We start from the raw sequence: 18,224 nt of genomic DNA, 5'->3' as shown, positions 1-18,224 counted from the left end.
TGCTGTATTGGCACTTTTACTTAAATAAAGGATCTGAGTACTTTTTTCACCACTGGATCCAGCAAAAACAGAGTGCAAGATACAAACAAGATAAACATGGACATGTTGAAAGGCAGCACATTTACATCATCTGTAGAGACACAAATGATATATTTTATTTTAGAGATACTATTCATCTCTGGGTAAATTAGGATGTAAAGTAGAAGAGATTCATCAGGAGGTGAAGGTAGATTTTTATTTTAGCAGGTTTCGGGTCGACATGACAATGACAGCGTATCACATTTACACAAAAATCTGAAGAACTTAGAAACATAATTATTTCTATACAGTATAATACAGTAACAAAGTATCATCCCACTTATGTCCCAGGTTTCAAAGTGGTCAACAATAATCCCCCCTTGTTTGTGTTCAATGTGGTTTGCATCACATGCTTTTAAATGTTGGGCAAACATCCATGCTCATCTGACAGAGTTTATTTTCCCACATTTTTTCCCACATTTCCCTCATGTGAAAAAATAAAACTGTCATGCAAAGAAACATTTTTTTCTTCGAGTGATTTGGTGAATGCTGCGCATTTCTCTGCATAGACCAGTTTTACCGGAAAAATAATAGTGTTTGTCTGTTTGTATTAATGTGTCAAATGTGTTGCATGACCCAGTTTTTCAATTTCAGAATGAATGTATTTTGATTAAAGTTATTTCAGGCTGAGAAGCTTGCAGCTGGAAGCATTATGCAGCATTACCGATCCACTTCTACAGAAACTAGATGACATTTTCAAAGAGCTGCATGGAGGACATTATACTTTCATCCTGTTGAGACAAGAAAACAGATGCAAGAGGAACTGTGGTCAACATGTGGTCAATCCACATGTGGTAAAAACACTGATTTTGATTATCTGTTTACCTTCTGGCAGGTTTCTATGAATTCATCAATAGTCACCACTCCATCTCTGTTCCGATCCATTTTCTGAAAAAGGTCAGACATTGTTTTTACAACATGAAAAGGAGAGAGACCTTATAGTCTAGGGGGAGTTTTAGGTTTTTAGTTTGTATGTTATTTTTGAAAATTGAAAAAAAAAAGCATAGGATTGTTGGATAGGAGAGTCAGGAGATTCAGATGTGAAGTAAGCGTGTAATGCACAGTTGACCTTTGTCCACTGCCGTCACCAGAATTGCAAAAACATTGTTACTAGTTAAACTATTAAACCAAGACACATTTGCACATTGTGTTAAAATGACAGGTGTTATGCAACTTAAGGGCACATTTCTTGGCTCATGCATTTCATTTGGGTTTGATTTTGAGTTGTGGCAGCAACAAATTTGTCTAATTTTTCCTCTTGATTTGACTTGATTTTGTTCAGTCTAAATTCCTTTCATAAGGGACTGACAGAGTTACAACACTACAGTGTCCAGGTACATACACTGTGTCAGAATAATCAGAATAATATCTGTATGTAATATTTTATAACGATATTAATGATTAGACTGAGTGGTTGAGTGGATTCAGAGATAACATACCTGGAAGAATTTCTCCACATGTTCAAAGGGGGACTCTTCTCGTACACTCGGTAAAGTATACCTGCCCATCATGTCATAAATTGACGTCATTATTGCCAACATTTCCTGCAGGAAACCAGACAGATGTACATTATCTGCAGAAATCATGACACTGCAACAGATTTTGTTTCAGTATTGTTTGTTGACTGCACCTCTTTAGTAATGTAGCCATCCTTGTTGATGTCATATAGATTAAACGCCCATCGAAGTTTCTCTGTAACTGAGCCTCTAAGCAACACAGACAATCCCAACACAAAGTCCTGTAAAAGCAAGTAAAAGTAAAACTAAAGCCCTGCCACCCTTGACAAATGACCACAGGATTTAAGATATCAACACATGTGTAAACCCCGCAGAACTGACCTCAAAACGGATGGAACCATTTCTGTCCATGTCAAATGCGTTGAACAAGAAATGTGCATATGTGGTTGCATCTGAGAACACATAAGATGTGCAGGGTTGGTGATTAATTGGCCTTGATTAATTGCAATACACTTATAAAACTAGATTTATTTATCAGTCCACACAAGCTGTTAGTTTTGATGATTAATTAGGATAAAGGGTTAATCAACTTAATACTGATTGTTCAGACATATCAGTTTATATTGTCAGTTACATACTGTACCTCCTTGAGGGAAGAACTGTGAGTAAATGATCTTGAAAGTTTCTTCATCCACTAGCCCACTGGGACATTCCTATTGAAAGAACAAACAAACATTTACTGGAATTTCAGTATCTACATTTAGGCAGATTAATACTACAGCTGCTGTCAAAAAGTAAAATTAACCCAAGTAATTAGATTTTGTCTAAATGATTAAAGATGGACTTTTGACATTTGTGAAATGGAGACTATAGTTTAAATTTGTGTCCAAATCTATACTGGTACACTTTCTGTAGCAGAATGTTGAAGTTAGTGTCATGTAGTACAGGACTAAGGCCACTAGAGGGAAAGAAGAGCATGATATCCAAAAACTGAATTAATTCAATGGAGAAATTGTGCCTGAGGCTTTCTGTGCTTTTTATTATTCCTCAGATTGCAGTTTCCCTCAGAGTAGTCAGAATCATTAATGAATAGTCTAATAATGCATATGTATAGGCTGCAGTTTCTTACATACTGAAATCAACACATGTGATGTAAAGAAAAGGAAACAGTACAAAAACAACATCACAGAGAAAAGCAAGACAGAGAACATAAAGATTATGAAAACTAAAAACTCTTTAAATGGCCAAAACTGACTCACATTGCAATATTTTCATCCTCCAGGCTCTAAGTGTGACTATAGTGGTGATCCACTTCTATGTTACATACTCATTCAAAGCAAGTTTTGAGTGTGCTGTTGATGTACACTACTGTCCCAAATTGTTGTTTTTTTGTATAGTAAAGTTTTGTATACTAACAGTATGCTATTACAGTTAGTGTATACTACATACTGTATGCAATTGGTATGTAGTTTGGAACTGGGAAAGTGTTGTCTGTTCCTTTGTAAATACAGCCTTCATTCAAACGTGAGTTAGGTTTTCATTTAATGAAATAAACTGGATCAGCTGCTTTCTCTGATTACCAAAACAAGCTTCTAAATAAACACAGTAGACATTTTGTCGACGAGGAATAACCAGGTGGAGCTAATGACATTAATGTTATTAATTACACCTGTGCTTTTCCTGCTATGACATGTCAAAATGCTCTGAATCAGGTCTGTTTACTACTTTAGGTCTGTTATCTACTTAAAGGTGCTTTGTGGAAATTTCATTATAAACAGTTGTGCTTACATTTTGCTTTTCTCACCACAACTTATTATGTGCATCTTTAAGGTTTCACAAACCTCATAAAATATTTGCAAAGCCAGCTTTGTTTACATCAGCTAGTGGTTCTTTAATGGCAGTTTGCTACGTTTAATGGCACATTACAGCCACTAATTGTCGATATGCATTACCATCCTCAGCAGTCTGCAAAAATATATATTAGGTCACCACTAGGCTCGTGCATGTGCATCCTCATGTTGGTAGGACAAAGAGCAAATGCAACTGCTCATCAAAACATTGCTCTACAGTGCCTCTAGTGGTCAAAAACTCCACAAGGCACCTTTAATCATGGAATATCAGACAAAAGATTTTAATGCTTACATTTTTGGCTACTGATGCAATAAATTCAGTCTCACTGCTTTACAGGCATGGATAAAAATTTGACAATCGTATGGCCAATATACATTATATGACCAATATCATGTGGACTTGCCTGTCTACTTTAGTGCTTTTCATGGTTTCGGCTAAACCACTCTGATCCAATTAAGGTACGTTTTATGGCATAAAATTATTTTTTAGACCAATGGGTTTCGACAACACAAACCTGAGGGGTCACAAGATGGTTAACATGATGGGAACATAGAAAAAAAAATCTACTCATTTAAACTTTGCTTTCTTCTTCTGTGAATTACTAGATAATGTTACCTCTTCAAACATCTAAAGCATATTTAAATGAAAACAGTCTGAGAAAGACTTGAACAGTTGTTGAACTGGTCACAACCTATAAATATACGCAACCTCAGTAGCAGTCATAGTTTTGTTTTAAGGGAAGCCAAAAATGTTGGGAAGCACAGTTTTAGACAATAGTGAGCTTCCAACTTTGTGGCAACAGTTTGGTTTGGGAAGGCTAAAGTAAGGTCCATAAAGACATGTTTTTTTTCCTCACATTTTGTACACATGAATATCTACTCCCTCTCGCTTTCTCACATACAAACATATACACTTGTAAAAAGTAGACCATACTGTATAGATACTTACACCCCAACCCAACTCTCATACAACCCATATTCCCAAACCCATCTTGTTACAATACTCAAAGGGTTGAGAGACATTGTGAATGCAATTCTTGTCATTATCCCTCTCATTATACATGACATAATTTCTATCTGCCATCTTCATTTTGTATTTTACTATCTTTTGTCTACCTGTCTCCTCTACCTTTATTACTTTGTCTTACATTAGTTAAAAAAAGAAAAATGGTGGCCTCCGACAGATCAAACATCTTTGGGATGAATTAGAACATCGAATACAAGACAGTCAAATCTCTGCAGCCAGGTTCCAAAATTTTGTGAGAGGCCTTTCCAGAAGAGTGGAGGGAATTACTGTCAGGATGTAGCAGGGATGAGTGGACCCAAATGCAGAGCCAGAAAGCAGGACTGAAGAAAAACGCTTTATTTTGACGCAAGCATACAAACAAAAGGTGACGGGACAGGCATACCTCCAACAGAACAGGCTTGACAAGACAAAAACAGATGATCCAACAAAGACTCAACTGAAAACCAGACCTTACGTACAAACTAAACTAATCAGGGAATGGGGAACAGGTGACTAGACACAAGGGTAGGCGAGGAGTGATTGGCTGAGGGAAACACAGGGAGCAGGGCAGGGCTGACGAGACTGATACAGAGCAGGTGTGGGGAAGACACAGCACAGGGCAGGTGAGGGGAGGAGCACACAAACACAGAAGGAGGAAACACAGGGAAACCAGGAAACCAAAAAACACAATAGTCTAAGCTATCGGAAACCCAAAAGAACACAAAAAGTCCAAAAACCAAACAAAGTCCAGGCAGGATGTGACAATTACAGTATAGCATCATGTTAATGTAAGTTTTAGAATGAGATGTTTAACAAGTACTGTACATATAGGTGTAATATTTGGGCATCAACATAATTTTTTCAGGTGTACACACACATTTTTTGCCATGTTGTGTATATTTAGTTGAGGAAATTGTAAATTGTCCTTGAAAGTTATTCTTATTCTTATTAAAGTTATTATTATTGCTTGATCTCAACTGCACCCTTAAGTCACCATTACAATCTGCGTAATGATCTTTGCAAAGATGCAAGATCGCCCACTTGAGAAGTTTACTGGGTGAACTACCGCTGACTGTGCTAATTGTTCCCTTACATTTTTGAAACCTCTGTAAAGGGACTGAAGCTCCTTCCTGGTGAACTGGGTCTGGGCCTGGAGCTGTTCGAGGCCTTCAGGTTGGTGGCGCACCATGGATAGTTCAAGATCACTGTCAGTGCTGTCTGCCAGAGGAAGGAAAAACAGAAAATGGGGGAGGTGGGAAACAGGGGAAGGAAGAAAACAGGGAGCAAATAGTGGTAAGACAAGAAAGAAAGAAAAAAGAAAGGAAGGAAGGGTAGGGGAGGAGTTGAAAATACTAGAAAACCAAATAGATGGGAGGCAAAATAATAATAATTACTGGATATAACTCAAAATGCTCACCATCTTTACAAAAACCAAGATTGAAAATTGAAAACAAAAAGGAGAGGTTTAAGAAGGAAAGGTGAGACAAGGAAATGGGTGGGAGGTAAAAGATTGTGAGAAGAATGTACAGAATTGGATAAAAAGTAATAAAAGAAGATAAAACAGTGACAATTTTTTTGCAGAAAGGTGGAAAAACTATGAGTCAGAGGAACACGTAGCTTGGAGACATAGTAATGCAAAGAAATAAGGGTGGTTAGAAGAAATAAGCAGATACAATTTGAGATAAATAATGTAGTTTCTTAAGGACAAAAGATCTTTTCACTGTGGACACTTTGGCTTTCACTTTGTCAGATATCACTCCCTCTGTCACTCATTCACAAATCCTTTTAAAATAGAGACTCTAGTTTACTCATTAGTGACTCTAGTCATAAACAATTATCATTTTTGCCATTGCCGACAAGTGTAGTGTCACTTTTTTTTTGCAAAAGTACTGTATAGTAATGGGCAATGATTTCAAACATAACATACTTAAAAGCACAGGTGTCACTAATTAACATTGATTAACACTGATCACTTTGCATAACACCTAAATGTAATGCAGCCATAATTAATCTCATTAGTGACACCTGTGCTGGACCAGTCCAAATGTCCACCATGAAGAAAAAAAAGGGTTTATTATGTCAGGCAATGGGACAAAGCTAGCAAATTCAGTTCAATAAAAAAATTAGGGTAAAGAAGTTTGCAGAGAAAGCAACTAAATAATAATGCAGAGAGGAATCCCACTGGAGCTACTCACCATCTTTACAAGAACAAAACACAAATGGAAAGTGAGGAAGTGAGAGAAAGAAAGAAGAAATTCACAGTTCACTGGTAAAATATTTGGCCTGAAAACAATTTACCAATCCACCAACACAATGAACACACCAATTAAGGATATGTTCACATTTTTTCGAGTATGTCTTATGCTCAACAATACTCACATGCTCATATGTACATTGAAACAAAGTTCCAGTCTTTTTTAGCATCTCTGTGTTACACCTTTTATGCCACAACTCGATGGGGAAACACAAAGAGGTTTGAGATTTGTCTTGATTGTCTAACTCAGGCTGAACTGTGGATTTTGTCACCCATCACTTACACTGAAATTGTTTTTGGAAGAGGAGGAGGAACAATTACAGCGAGCAAAAATCAAGGTTTGAGTATGTGAGCATTGTTTAAGATAAACTTGAAAAGATGTGAAGCTATACTTTCAGCCAGTTTGTGTGACTGCAATTATTACCAGTATCATTTCAACAAAATCTAATAACAATAAAATTTATTTTGTTAAGTATTATTGTCCCAATGCTATAGAGAACACAAAAGACAAAGTTTTAACTTATAACCAACATTAGTTTATTTTTTTCAAACCTTATGTCTCTTTATGTCTTACCTTCCAGTGACAAAGGCTCCCAAAGTCCAAACTGTTTGAGCACGACAATAAACAGTCCAATAACAACAGCAATGGCAATAGCTTCCATGCCTTCCAATCCCATTGTTGCCTTGCATTAGATATCACCTCTGCAAAAGTCCCTTTTCAAAAAAATGTTACTTTAATGAACGCTTCTCTGAAGTGCAACTAAACTGACGAATCTGACAGAGCAGTTTGCAGCCAATCATCTCTGGCCTTCAGCTTGAGATGATTGACTCCTTTTTATCAGTTTGTTTTACAGGCATCAGCAGTTATATTCTCTTAAATGAAACCCCTTGACTCAAACCACTGACTGGTTAGGAAAAACGCTAGCAGACTGACTGCAGAGCATCCTCCTTTAAGAAAAAGTCCATCGTGCGCTCTTGTATAGAAATGAGTCTTTACCCTCCTAAATGATCCAAAGCTATCTCCAGTCATAAACCATTCATCGCTGCATTTCACGTCCCGGCCAGTTCATTTTAGGATCTCTCCCATAACTCCATCAACTCAGGGGCTCCACCCCTACTCTCTGCATCTCCTCTCACTCTGGTCCTGAAGTGTGTGTGTGCGTGTCAGTTTGATGTTGGTGAGGGAGGGTGGAGGGATGTTATTGAGGGAATTTCTTTACTAATAGTCTCTGATTGACAGTCTAAGCTGTCTTTATTTGCTCAGTCATTTCAAGGATGCAAAGCTGTAAAACCAAGCATTGATCCACATCCACTGATGGTTGAGATATGAACAGCACTTAGAGTGAAGGAGCCTGCCCTGCCCTGTGTGGCGCTGCCCGTGTCTACTGGGTCGTTCGGTGATATACGGTCAATAACTCCGACGGATTCACTCAGAGCTGGAAAACAATGTGACCAATGTTACTGTAAAAACAGCTTTGTTTATGACATTGTAGTTAAGAATAGTAAAGTTGAAGTGCATTGTTTCTGTGCTGTGAAGGTGTGCAGCACACTTTAGAGGTCAATTTCTCTGTAAATTACTCCACATATCATACATATGCAGTGTGCTGTGAGCACTTGTGGAAGATATGTTTTCACAGGTTTGGATGTTCTTGAGACATTTAACACGAGTGAGTATTTGCATGTATGCTGTGCTGGAAGACGGTGAGAGTAAAGACGAATATGAGTATATAGTTCACAACTGATGACTCTGCACAGCATAATGGATTCAGTTTAAGTAGGAAAGGGGGGTGGAGAGCAAATCAATTGTTGAGAGGTAAAATACTGGTCTTAGAACAGGGAGAGAAAGCCAGAGGTGCATTTCGATGGCCGGGGACGTTTATATAAGTTACAGACTCCAATTGAACTCGTTCTTAATGTCCAACAGTCCAACAGCTACTGAGATAACTAATGAACTTAGATACTCTGACTCCAAAAATACAACAAATGTCAATACAATAGCAGAGCACCACAAGAGAAGTGTTGCGTATACAGAATTTGTTTTTTAAGATGTTTTGGTTTCAGAGTGGGATTTGATGTCTCCTGTAACCATCTATGTTAAAATTTATGGTTTACTGTAGTAAAGATGTTACTGCCTTCCCGACACAGCTGGGGATGACTGCTTTTCCTCTATAAAAGAAAGAGGATACCACACTTGCGGTGCTGTGATGAGGCCATTGTATTAAAGGACATGTTCAAAATGTTTTGAGTCTGTCAGGTGCCCAAATGAACAGGTTGTGACCATTAGAAGATCCCCTCCAAACGTGCTTACAATGTACTGTAAGTGATGAGGCATAAAATCCACAATCCTCATTTTGAGTAAAAATGTATTTAATAGTTTATCTGAAGATAATATGAAGCTTCAGTCATCTGAGTTGGTCAAATAAAGAGGATATCTCCCACAGTTAGTCTTTTTAGTAAATATGTCCCTCTTTGTGTCTCAACAAAGTGTTTTCCTGTTCAGCAGCACTGGACAGATTATAACAATAAGAGGGAATTTGCCACTAAAAAGACAGTTTGAAAGATATTGACTTTGATTTGAATAATTTGGACAGCTGAAATCTCATATTAGCTTCAAAAACTTTTAAATACATTTTTGCATAGAAGGAGAGCTGTGGATTTTGTCCCCCATCACTTACAATGAAAGTGCATAATGAAGGACCTCTTAATAGCCAGTATGAACAGGAGGGATGATTACAGCAAGAAAATCATGTGTCAATGTTCCTTTGAGCACCTGACTGTTGCTTTAGGACAGACTTGAAAAAGTGTGAATCTATCCTTTAAGATCCTGTTGTGTTTTTGGAGCACTGTTATCCCAGTTCACTTCAGCAGTGCCCAGCCCACTCATCTTTCTTCATAGCTACTGAAATAAACTTCCAAAAATGATTTGGTTAATTTTGCCCTTTATGAGTCAGCAGAGTGTTAACAGTGAGATCAGAGATGATGGACTGTCCAGCTAATACAAATCTGAACATACTTATCCCTTGTAAACAAAGATGCTTTTTGTCTTATTGTTAAAATGTGGGTTAATTGCCCTTTGCCAGCCAGAAACACAGTCACCCATCACAAGAAAATGCAGGATGTATGAGCTCATGTGGGAACTCACCTGCTATAAAAATAATGCAATATTATAGTGTTTAATGTGCCCTAAGTGCTGATCTGACCCCGTTCTTCTATTAAATACAGACAAGAGTCTGGTGGGTTAAGCATGCAGAGATGCAGACGGTGCAGCCATCAGTCTCATGGTCGGCCTTTAATGAGTGCAGTGAGAGCAACATTACAGCGTGAGCGCCTGAGCCCATCAATCAAAAACGATGACACAGGTTCTCGACATACAATTAAACACCCTTAGCTTTGCTTTCTCTGAGCTTTTTCTTGGTGCACTCTTGATCCTCTTTCATTCGTAAGCATTTCATTTTTTGGCAAGAAAATATCTTTCTGGAGAGGCCTCATAAACACATGGAATGATTTCATCTGCCCTTTAGTACACTTTTTTTTAGGTTTCATCAAACTTTTAATGATATTGTCAAACACATTTGCAGCTCAGCAGCTGCCACAATAAGGATTTAATGCACATTTTGACCTCTAAAATATGTAGACTTGTTGCTTCACTGACTGACCTTTGTTGCAGCTGCAGATAGAGATAGAGAAAAAAATACCCTTGTTTCTTTTACTATCACCAAATTAGGTAATAACATGCAGCCCAGAAGACAAAATTTTAGGCAGTCACATATAAACAGTATGCTGCAAATAGTTTCTCACAGTTCATAGGTTATAGGCTAAGTGGATATGAAAATAACCGCTTTTTAGACTGAAGACTTTAATTGAAAAAGACTTGTGAATGAATGTGGTGTGTGAGGCTGCAACAGTGCACTGGAGTGCTTGCTAATGTTTAGCGTAGTGAAAAGTGAGTGATCTCTACTGGTGATTAACTGTTATTTCACCACATAAAGTGATGGTAGTTGGACAACAGAGTGAGTCATGGCATTCATAAGAAGTTGTCTATCAAGCCAAATGGGCCAGCCACTGCAGTTTAGTCTGAGTAGATATAAGGCCGGGTCAAGCTGCTGAGTATCTGCTCTTTGCGTGAGTGAGAGTAGGATTAAAAAGCAGTTTAAATGTATATTAGGTCAGGGTTAGAGAATGGCATCACCTGTCATGGGACCCAGTACATTTATATGGAACAGCCTGATATTCATACTGCAGGGCGTAATATGTCAAAACATCATTTAACATGAATACATAGGAATGCTCACCCAACTTTTGGCACATTTTACTGCGTATTGATGTTCATGTACCGTATGAGGAGGAAAAGTGGAAGAACTCACAAGGCAGTATGGCATTTTAAGTACTACCTCTATAGTACTACTATAGTACTACAGCAATGATACTACATTGTAATTACAGCCATACAGTATATAAAAGTGCGACAGCCTCTGCTGATTCCTGTTGTGTGATGTCATAAAATATCTATTATTTGCAATTGTGTCATTCTCACTTTCATTAGTAGAGAAAGAGTAAAAAAAAAAAAAACAAAAAACATTGCATGATGGAGCCAACATCATTTTCTTCATTAAATAACAATTACACATGATTAAAATGAGTGCAGGCCACCATCTAGTGGTGCAGGAGACATTCAGGTACTATAATGTCTACAGACCAGTAGATGGCGATCAAGTTGTTATAAAGTGGAGGGGTCGTGCTTAAACCTTAACACATTTCAATTTCAATAAATAACTAACAGTTCTGATGGATAAAAAATAGTAGAAGTGAGAAATTCTTATGAATTTGAGTTCATAGAACGCAATGCTGAGAAGATTTTAGTGATTCAGTACTTAATGGAGTCCTATGGAGTCCTATTGCAGATGTAGTTAAAGGCCTCTTAAATAAAGATCAAGACCATTTCCTCGATGATGTCCAAATTGGGGATGGGATATACGGTTGTAATTTAATTGTATTTACTTGCTGATACTGTGTCATCCATCAGAGCATTTGCTCTGTTACTGTTTTCATCAATGTTCTGTCCAAGGCGCAGGGCCATCTGTCTCTTGGCAGAGAGACAAGTCAGCATTAAATGAGTCTGGATGACAACAGCAGGTCATTTCTCGAAACCACAGAGGAGAAATATTGTCTGTTTTTCACTGCATTCATCACCAAGACTGATTAAATGGGACAAATATTCTAACAAGTAAATGACACTGTTTGCACAATAGTTCAAATACAGGAAATTAAGATGTGATATTGCTTAGACAGACAGATTGCAGAAATGAACGTCTGTCCTGCCAGTCAAGTGCATGTGTGCAGCAGACTGTCTACTCTGTTCGCCTGCACAGAGGGGCAACGTCAATAATTTAGATAAAGCAAGAAAACGGGGACATGTCCGTGGAAGACACTATGCTCTCGATCTACAGAATATGCCCCATCTCCTTTTGTGATACATAAACATGATGAAAGAAAATCCAAATATATATATTTTGTCATTTTCTGATTGATTATTTAAATTTTAAAGCGTGTTGATGAAATTGTTAAGATTGAAACTAGATCTTCAGAAGAAATCATTCCATAAAAACAACAGCTTTAGGTGTGTATGAGAGAGAAAGAGAGGGAGAGCAGGCATAAATATGTAGTCTATGAAGTAGAGTAAGAGGTGAGAGTCCATTCATTGATTGATTGGCTGCTAAAATGAAGTGGCATTAGATAAAGAGAGAGGTCTACGCTGTAAATGGTGAAAGGAGAGAAAGAAGGGTGAGAATTTTAAATGTAGATTTATACTGTAGATGGCCAGATGCTTTAAAATTCATGTATCTCATACTGTATCTCGCTGCTTTGCTCTGCTTCAAGTCCAACTTCCCCTCCGCTGTCACACACAATCATGCAGATATTTAATATACTGTGTTGCTGAGGTGTAAGCCTGATGTTGTGTCTCTTTATGTGGCTCTACCTGGCCCCTGTTGGGTGGTGCTGGCTATGATCCACTTGACGAGACAGCACTTCATCAGAGATTTACGTGTGATCCGTGGTCTCTGCCACTTGGAGCCCTCTGTCTGTCCGCCCGGGTTCGGATCTTTGCCATTGGCATCAGGCATCAGGCCGCCATCCACTGCCTTGTCATTTGCCTGAAGAAGACAGAGAAGAAACTGTCCTCTGAGAGAGAAAAGAGATCTTTACATGCTATGATGCTTTCACTCTCTTAAAAGTTCCTACCAGAGGAACCTCCTGACCACACCTCAGGCAGGGAGAAGAAAAGAAGTATCTGACCCAGGTGCAATCACTTCCAGGCCAAAGTTCACCTCCCTCCTTTGTTCTTTTTGTGACTCTAGTTTTGTGTTGTGTGTGTGTCTTACAAGCCAAATTCATCATTTAATATTTGGTTTGAGTTATTAAATTAAAGAGCCTGTCACATCCCCATACTGCCCTTACACTGCCCCCACCCTTCATGTGTGTATTGCATCATGTGGACACATAGCATTAATTTCTAAGGACGTGCACAACCAACGCTCCAAACTGATGCAGGACATGCGAGGCAGCCATCATGCACACGTGAACGCGTAGTTAAAAGCAAGTATATCTCTGGCCTGCCTTACTCTTTTGGTTCACTCTCTCATCACACACCAACTGCTCAGCAACCAATGACAGACAAACAAAGTTAGCAACTAGCTGATGAAAAAAGGTGGACCATGTAGCAGCCAAAGAGCCAGATATCTCCTTTAGTGGTTATTAGAAACCAAAAACAGGTTTAAATGGAGAGTGAATATTGGACAGTTGAACACTAACATGACTCCTAATGAATGCTGATGTTGCTCTGTATGTCCTGGATGTGTTAATAGGCAACTTTTTTACCAAAATGTTAGCCATATTAATATAAAAAGGTGATATATAAAAGGAAGTATGTGGAATTTACAATTTGTTTCCGCTACCCCCCAAGTGGCAAGAGAAAAACAGTTAATGCAGGTTTAATGATCTTGTTAACTTTACCAGTATGCTCTGTATTGAAGAGAATTTCCCATTTGAATTGTCACAGAGATGACAAGGTTAGGTTCCAGTAAAGATATGGGGACACACAAACTGATGAGGAAACAGATCACACAGAAGTGCGAAGAAAATAAAATTACTCTGCATTGCAACACGGAGTCCTGCCTCATGGACTGTCTACTACAAAGGATGTGAGATATAGAGCAGAGGCTCCTGAACACTTTCATCTAAGAACCCCCAGCGACATATTACATGGCAGAGTGTCTCACAGAACCCAAATTAAGTACATTTTCCTTTTTGTATAATTTGCCATAACTGCCTTTTAGGCACCATAAATAATATTGATATACACCATATATTATGAGGTAGTATAAATGTCAGTTTGGTACTGTTAGATCTGCTTTTACAGTTTAACATTGTGAAACGTAGTGAGACAGCTGTGTGACAGTTGGACCAGCAGCAGGAGTTACATTCAGTCAGCCAACTAACTGGTGAGAAGGGATGAACAGATCAATACCTCCGTAATCAATATTTAGATAATGAAATGCACCTCATTTGGTATCAATACCTATTAAAAAGCATTGATTTTGGAGATTTATTTATCTTAATGGGGTTGATTGGAAGATTTTTTTCAACATTGCAGTTAGGAGGGAATCTCATCCTTTTTGTATTACACACATGAAAAAATCTTAAAGAAGTCTTAAATGTGCTCAGCTGAGTCTTTCTGGAAAAGATCTAAAATATTCCTGTAATAGGAATACTTCTGAGAATAGGGACATGCAAGCTCTTGGATCTGGTTATTTCCATGATCACATAACATCTTGTCATCTCACACTAGATGCATATTCAGTGTTCCTACATTCAGATTAATATTTCAGTGATTATAAAGCTGTACATTTTGGAGTCAGTGCATTTAAACAGCACAATCCATATACTGTAAAACAGTCAAAATATACTTGTATCATCATTAGTCATCATCATAAAATTTCCATTTTGTTTTCTCAGGCACCATCTCTTCATTGGACTGTTTTCCACTCCCATTTGTGTTGATTCATAGCCACTGTCAGTGTTATTGAACAATGTACTGTTCTGTACGGCAGCACCACATTAAAGACTTTCTTTTTTGGGGGAGACTCTCTTAGATTTGTCCTATTCAAAGCTTCTTCCTTGTGACATTTCCTGGGCTTTTAAGTCTTTTCTTTATGCTCCTTTTTCTGTTTCTTTTGTCCCTGAGTCTTTTACTTGCTTGTGATAAAAGGCTATATAAATAAAACAGCTTTCTTTCAGAGGATGTTGAGGATGTAATCTAAAGATTTTGTAGAGAACATAGACAGAACTACTATCTAGGGAGCTCCTCGGTCTCTTCGGTCCCCTATTTGAATATGAAAGGAATGCCAAAGCATATAGAGCATCAAGGATGTCGCTCAATAATTCACGCTCCTTAAAACGGCATCAATAAAAGATCAGAGTTGGCTGCCACGTTGAAGTGAGTGATAACTACGAGTAGAAACTAAGACTATCAGATGGACCATCAAAAAGCCACATGAACAAGCGGATACAGGCATACACCTGCCTTGCACACAAACATACAGTACATATGTATCGACACACAATCATGCTTAAAACCAAATATGCATGAACATAATAGGTATATATATACAAGTGCACAACGCAGTCTTATACTTATACGTCAGCATACATCCTCTGGAGTGTCTTAAGCAGAGTTTGGCAACCTTTTCTGGCTTCTGATCTCAATTTTAGGTCTCAAAATTTCTACAACTTCAGCAATCAAAGATGTTGAGTTGTCATGATTTTTTTAAAACTGATTTTTATATTTAATAAAAATATATTCAAAAAAACTATAAAATATAATTCTTGCACATGATTTGTGACCCTGATAGAATTTCTGCTGCAATCCCAGGTTGAGAAACTCTGGTCTAGAAGATCTTAAGAGAAGGTGATTTGGATCTGAATTAACATCCAGAGAGCGCTGCATTATTGAAAGGAGAGCAGCCATGTGCACCAAGTGCTCACTATGATCATCTAAGTCATCATGAACACACACACACACACACACACACACTGCTAAAACCGACTTCACATGCCAGCCAACCTAATATCTCCCAAGATTGTTTCTTCTTCTTTCAGCTCAGATGCAAATTAAATAGCTGATGGCTGTTTCAGTGAAATTATATTAGATTAAACTTTATTGTCATTGCACAAAGTAGCGAGACAACAACATATAGTTAGACATCTAATGAAAAAGTGCACAATTACAAATATTATGTACAGATTTATTGGTGGTATAAATATGTAAATGCAGGGAAGTAAAGGCGATATATGGCGAAGTAATATAGATAAATAATACATATTATGGGTTAGGGTGGATACATATGTTCAATAGATATGTAAATGACAAACCTTCTGTTGTTTGCCTGCTTTGGATTTCTTCAAGTTTGCAGCTTTCCAAGCCTGCTGCTTTCACAGCTTTACCACCTGCTATACTGTAATCTGCCTTTATTTATTTTTGCCATATGGCTAAATTGTTTTGGCCTCACATTATTGGTCACTGAGTGACCTGCAGAAAAACAAACACATACATATTTGCCTTGAGGTCAGTATGACACATGCATGTGCCTTGTCACAATTCTCTTTAAAGTTTAAGATCACGTTTCATGCATTTTCTCAGTAAAAACATGTGATCCTGTGCTTTTCTCTTCTCTGTAATGTTCAGTTGAGTTTGAAGACTTTCTGCTGTTGATAAAGTACAATAAGTGATGCGGAGTATCATTGTCACATTATAAATCTCTACAAGAATATTGCCATGATTAATCACCCTGTCTGTTAGTCAAATCTTTTTCAGGAGTGAAATCATTAAAACATAAATTAATAAATGTTTACTGTACCTGCATTGCGTCTGGGTTTGTGTTGCTTGGTTTTTTTTGCAGAAAATCGTTGCAATCCTCCTCTGCTCGCGTTCCTCAAACGCCCCTCAGTGAGCTGCAGCAGCTTGCAGAGACACAGAGAGAGAGAGAGAGAGAGAGAGCGGTTAGATGAAGGAGGAGCAGACAGAGATATCACACACACTGAGTCTAAGGATAAACACTGTAAAACTATGATCATCGCATCTACGTGTTGTTGTTGCAGATTATCAAAAACTTGCACCTGATGAGAATGATTCAGCCAGTGATCTTCAGCACATACAGTCAGAGCATCAGTTGCGTTAAAGCCCTAAAGCTGGTCTCAACAAGTGAAGAGGAGGCAAAACAATTTATAGGGTGACAGAAGGAGTGAGGTGTGGATGAGATGTTTGCATTGTGACAAATGTTATTGGAAGTGGCAGACATATCATAACCTGTAGTGATGATGATGATGCTGTGATGGGACCAAGCTCAGTCAGGTGCTAACAGTCCTTCTCTCAGAGGAAATTAAAAAGGCTGTTTTATAGCTCTGTGTGCTTGGCTTCCTGTGTTATCCTGCCCAGATATAATAATAAGATTCTCCATCACATTGCTAAAAACTATTTCTGACTTTTATCCTGTCACGTTTTTGTTTTTTTTCTTGGGACAAACTGATGTGTCACTTTTGTACAGCTCACAAAAATCATATCTGCACAACAATGCGCTTCACAGAAATAACTCATCCATGTTTTAAACTTAACTGACTGTGTAATTTTAATTTTTACCATTTCAGATATTTCAGTGCTTATAAATATGAATATTATAATATTTGTTGCATGAACATACCATCAACAATGAATTAACAGGCTGTTGGTTTATAATCTGCTGAAAACCATGGTGTTAAAATGGCATTATGCTGCAAAAATCTAATTTGACATTGAACTTTGAAATTACAGCCCGCTTAGTGCACATCTTGTACTGTGCATCTGTTTCTGTATCCATGGTTTCACATTAACCTGAAAGGTAAATGAATATAAGTGCAGGAAGCTTCCTCCTGAGCCAAAAATATGCTCTGACATTGCTTCTGCATCTCTTAAAGTGCCTCGTCTCAAATTCTATGAAAGAGGAGGAGGGCTTTTTATTTTCAGGGGGAATCTGACAAACACACAGAGAAAGAGAGAGAAAGATGGTTTGGTTTATGCATAGTTATGCATTATGTTTTTCTTTTCTTTTTGGACACACAAAAATTTATTTTTTTGTCTTTTTCATTGATAATGAAAAATAACGAGAGGCCAGTAATGAAATGCATGTTAGAAAGTGCATGTGTTTGTAAAAAAAAAAATAAAAAAAATAAACACTGATGGTTGGTTGCTCCTAAAGTCACATGGAGGTCGACATTATGTAACTTTCTGGGATGAATTTGATGTTTGGGGAAACAAATTTGATCTTAGCCAGTAGGCAGTAATTAAAAATTATCATTATGTCTTTAAAAAAAAAAGCATATGAATGTGTAAAACATAAAAATAGTTCTGTATTATTACACAAACTCAAAATGATTTGCTGTTCACATGAGAAGGCTCTAGATTATTCTAAAATTTTGCCATGTTTGGAAGCAGGACTATTACAACATTTCTGAACAATATTGTTTGATTTATCATATTTAATTTGCTT

The 18,224-nt window shown here is 37.7% G+C and overlaps 1 protein-coding gene across 4 annotated transcripts; it reads right to left on the bottom strand.

Annotated features, from left to right (window-relative positions):
• Positions 1-213: 213 nt before the first annotated feature.
• On the bottom strand, positions 214-16,681 carry LOC122968021 (calsenilin-like). Of its 4 annotated transcripts, XM_044332905.1 has the most exons (10): positions 16,560-16,681; positions 12,623-12,797; positions 11,296-11,298; positions 5,485-5,609; positions 2,179-2,248; positions 1,917-1,987; positions 1,709-1,816; positions 1,518-1,622; positions 904-966; positions 214-809 (listed from the first exon to the last, which is right to left on the bottom strand). In XM_044332905.1, exons 1-10 carry the CDS (start codon positions 16,563-16,565, stop codon positions 762-764), a joined length of 774 nt encoding a protein of 257 aa, XP_044188840.1. In that variant the 5' UTR covers positions 16,566-16,681; the 3' UTR covers positions 214-761. The 4 variants fall into 4 exon arrangements, with proteins under 4 accessions (XP_044188840.1, XP_044188841.1, XP_044188842.1 ...); XM_044332906.1 differs by lacking the exon at positions 11,296-11,298; XM_044332907.1 differs by lacking the exons at positions 11,296-11,298; positions 12,623-12,797; positions 16,560-16,681 and adding exons at positions 6,587-6,589; positions 7,220-9,248.
• Positions 16,682-18,224: the final 1,543 nt, after the last annotated feature.

The sequence above is a fragment of the Thunnus albacares genome, chromosome 18, assembly GCF_914725855.1.
Source record: "Thunnus albacares chromosome 18, fThuAlb1.1, whole genome shotgun sequence".
Taxonomy (NCBI): Eukaryota; Metazoa; Chordata; class Actinopteri; order Scombriformes; family Scombridae; genus Thunnus; species Thunnus albacares.
Note: the sequence above shows the minus strand (reverse complement) of the source record. Positions and strands in the feature narration are given on the sequence as shown.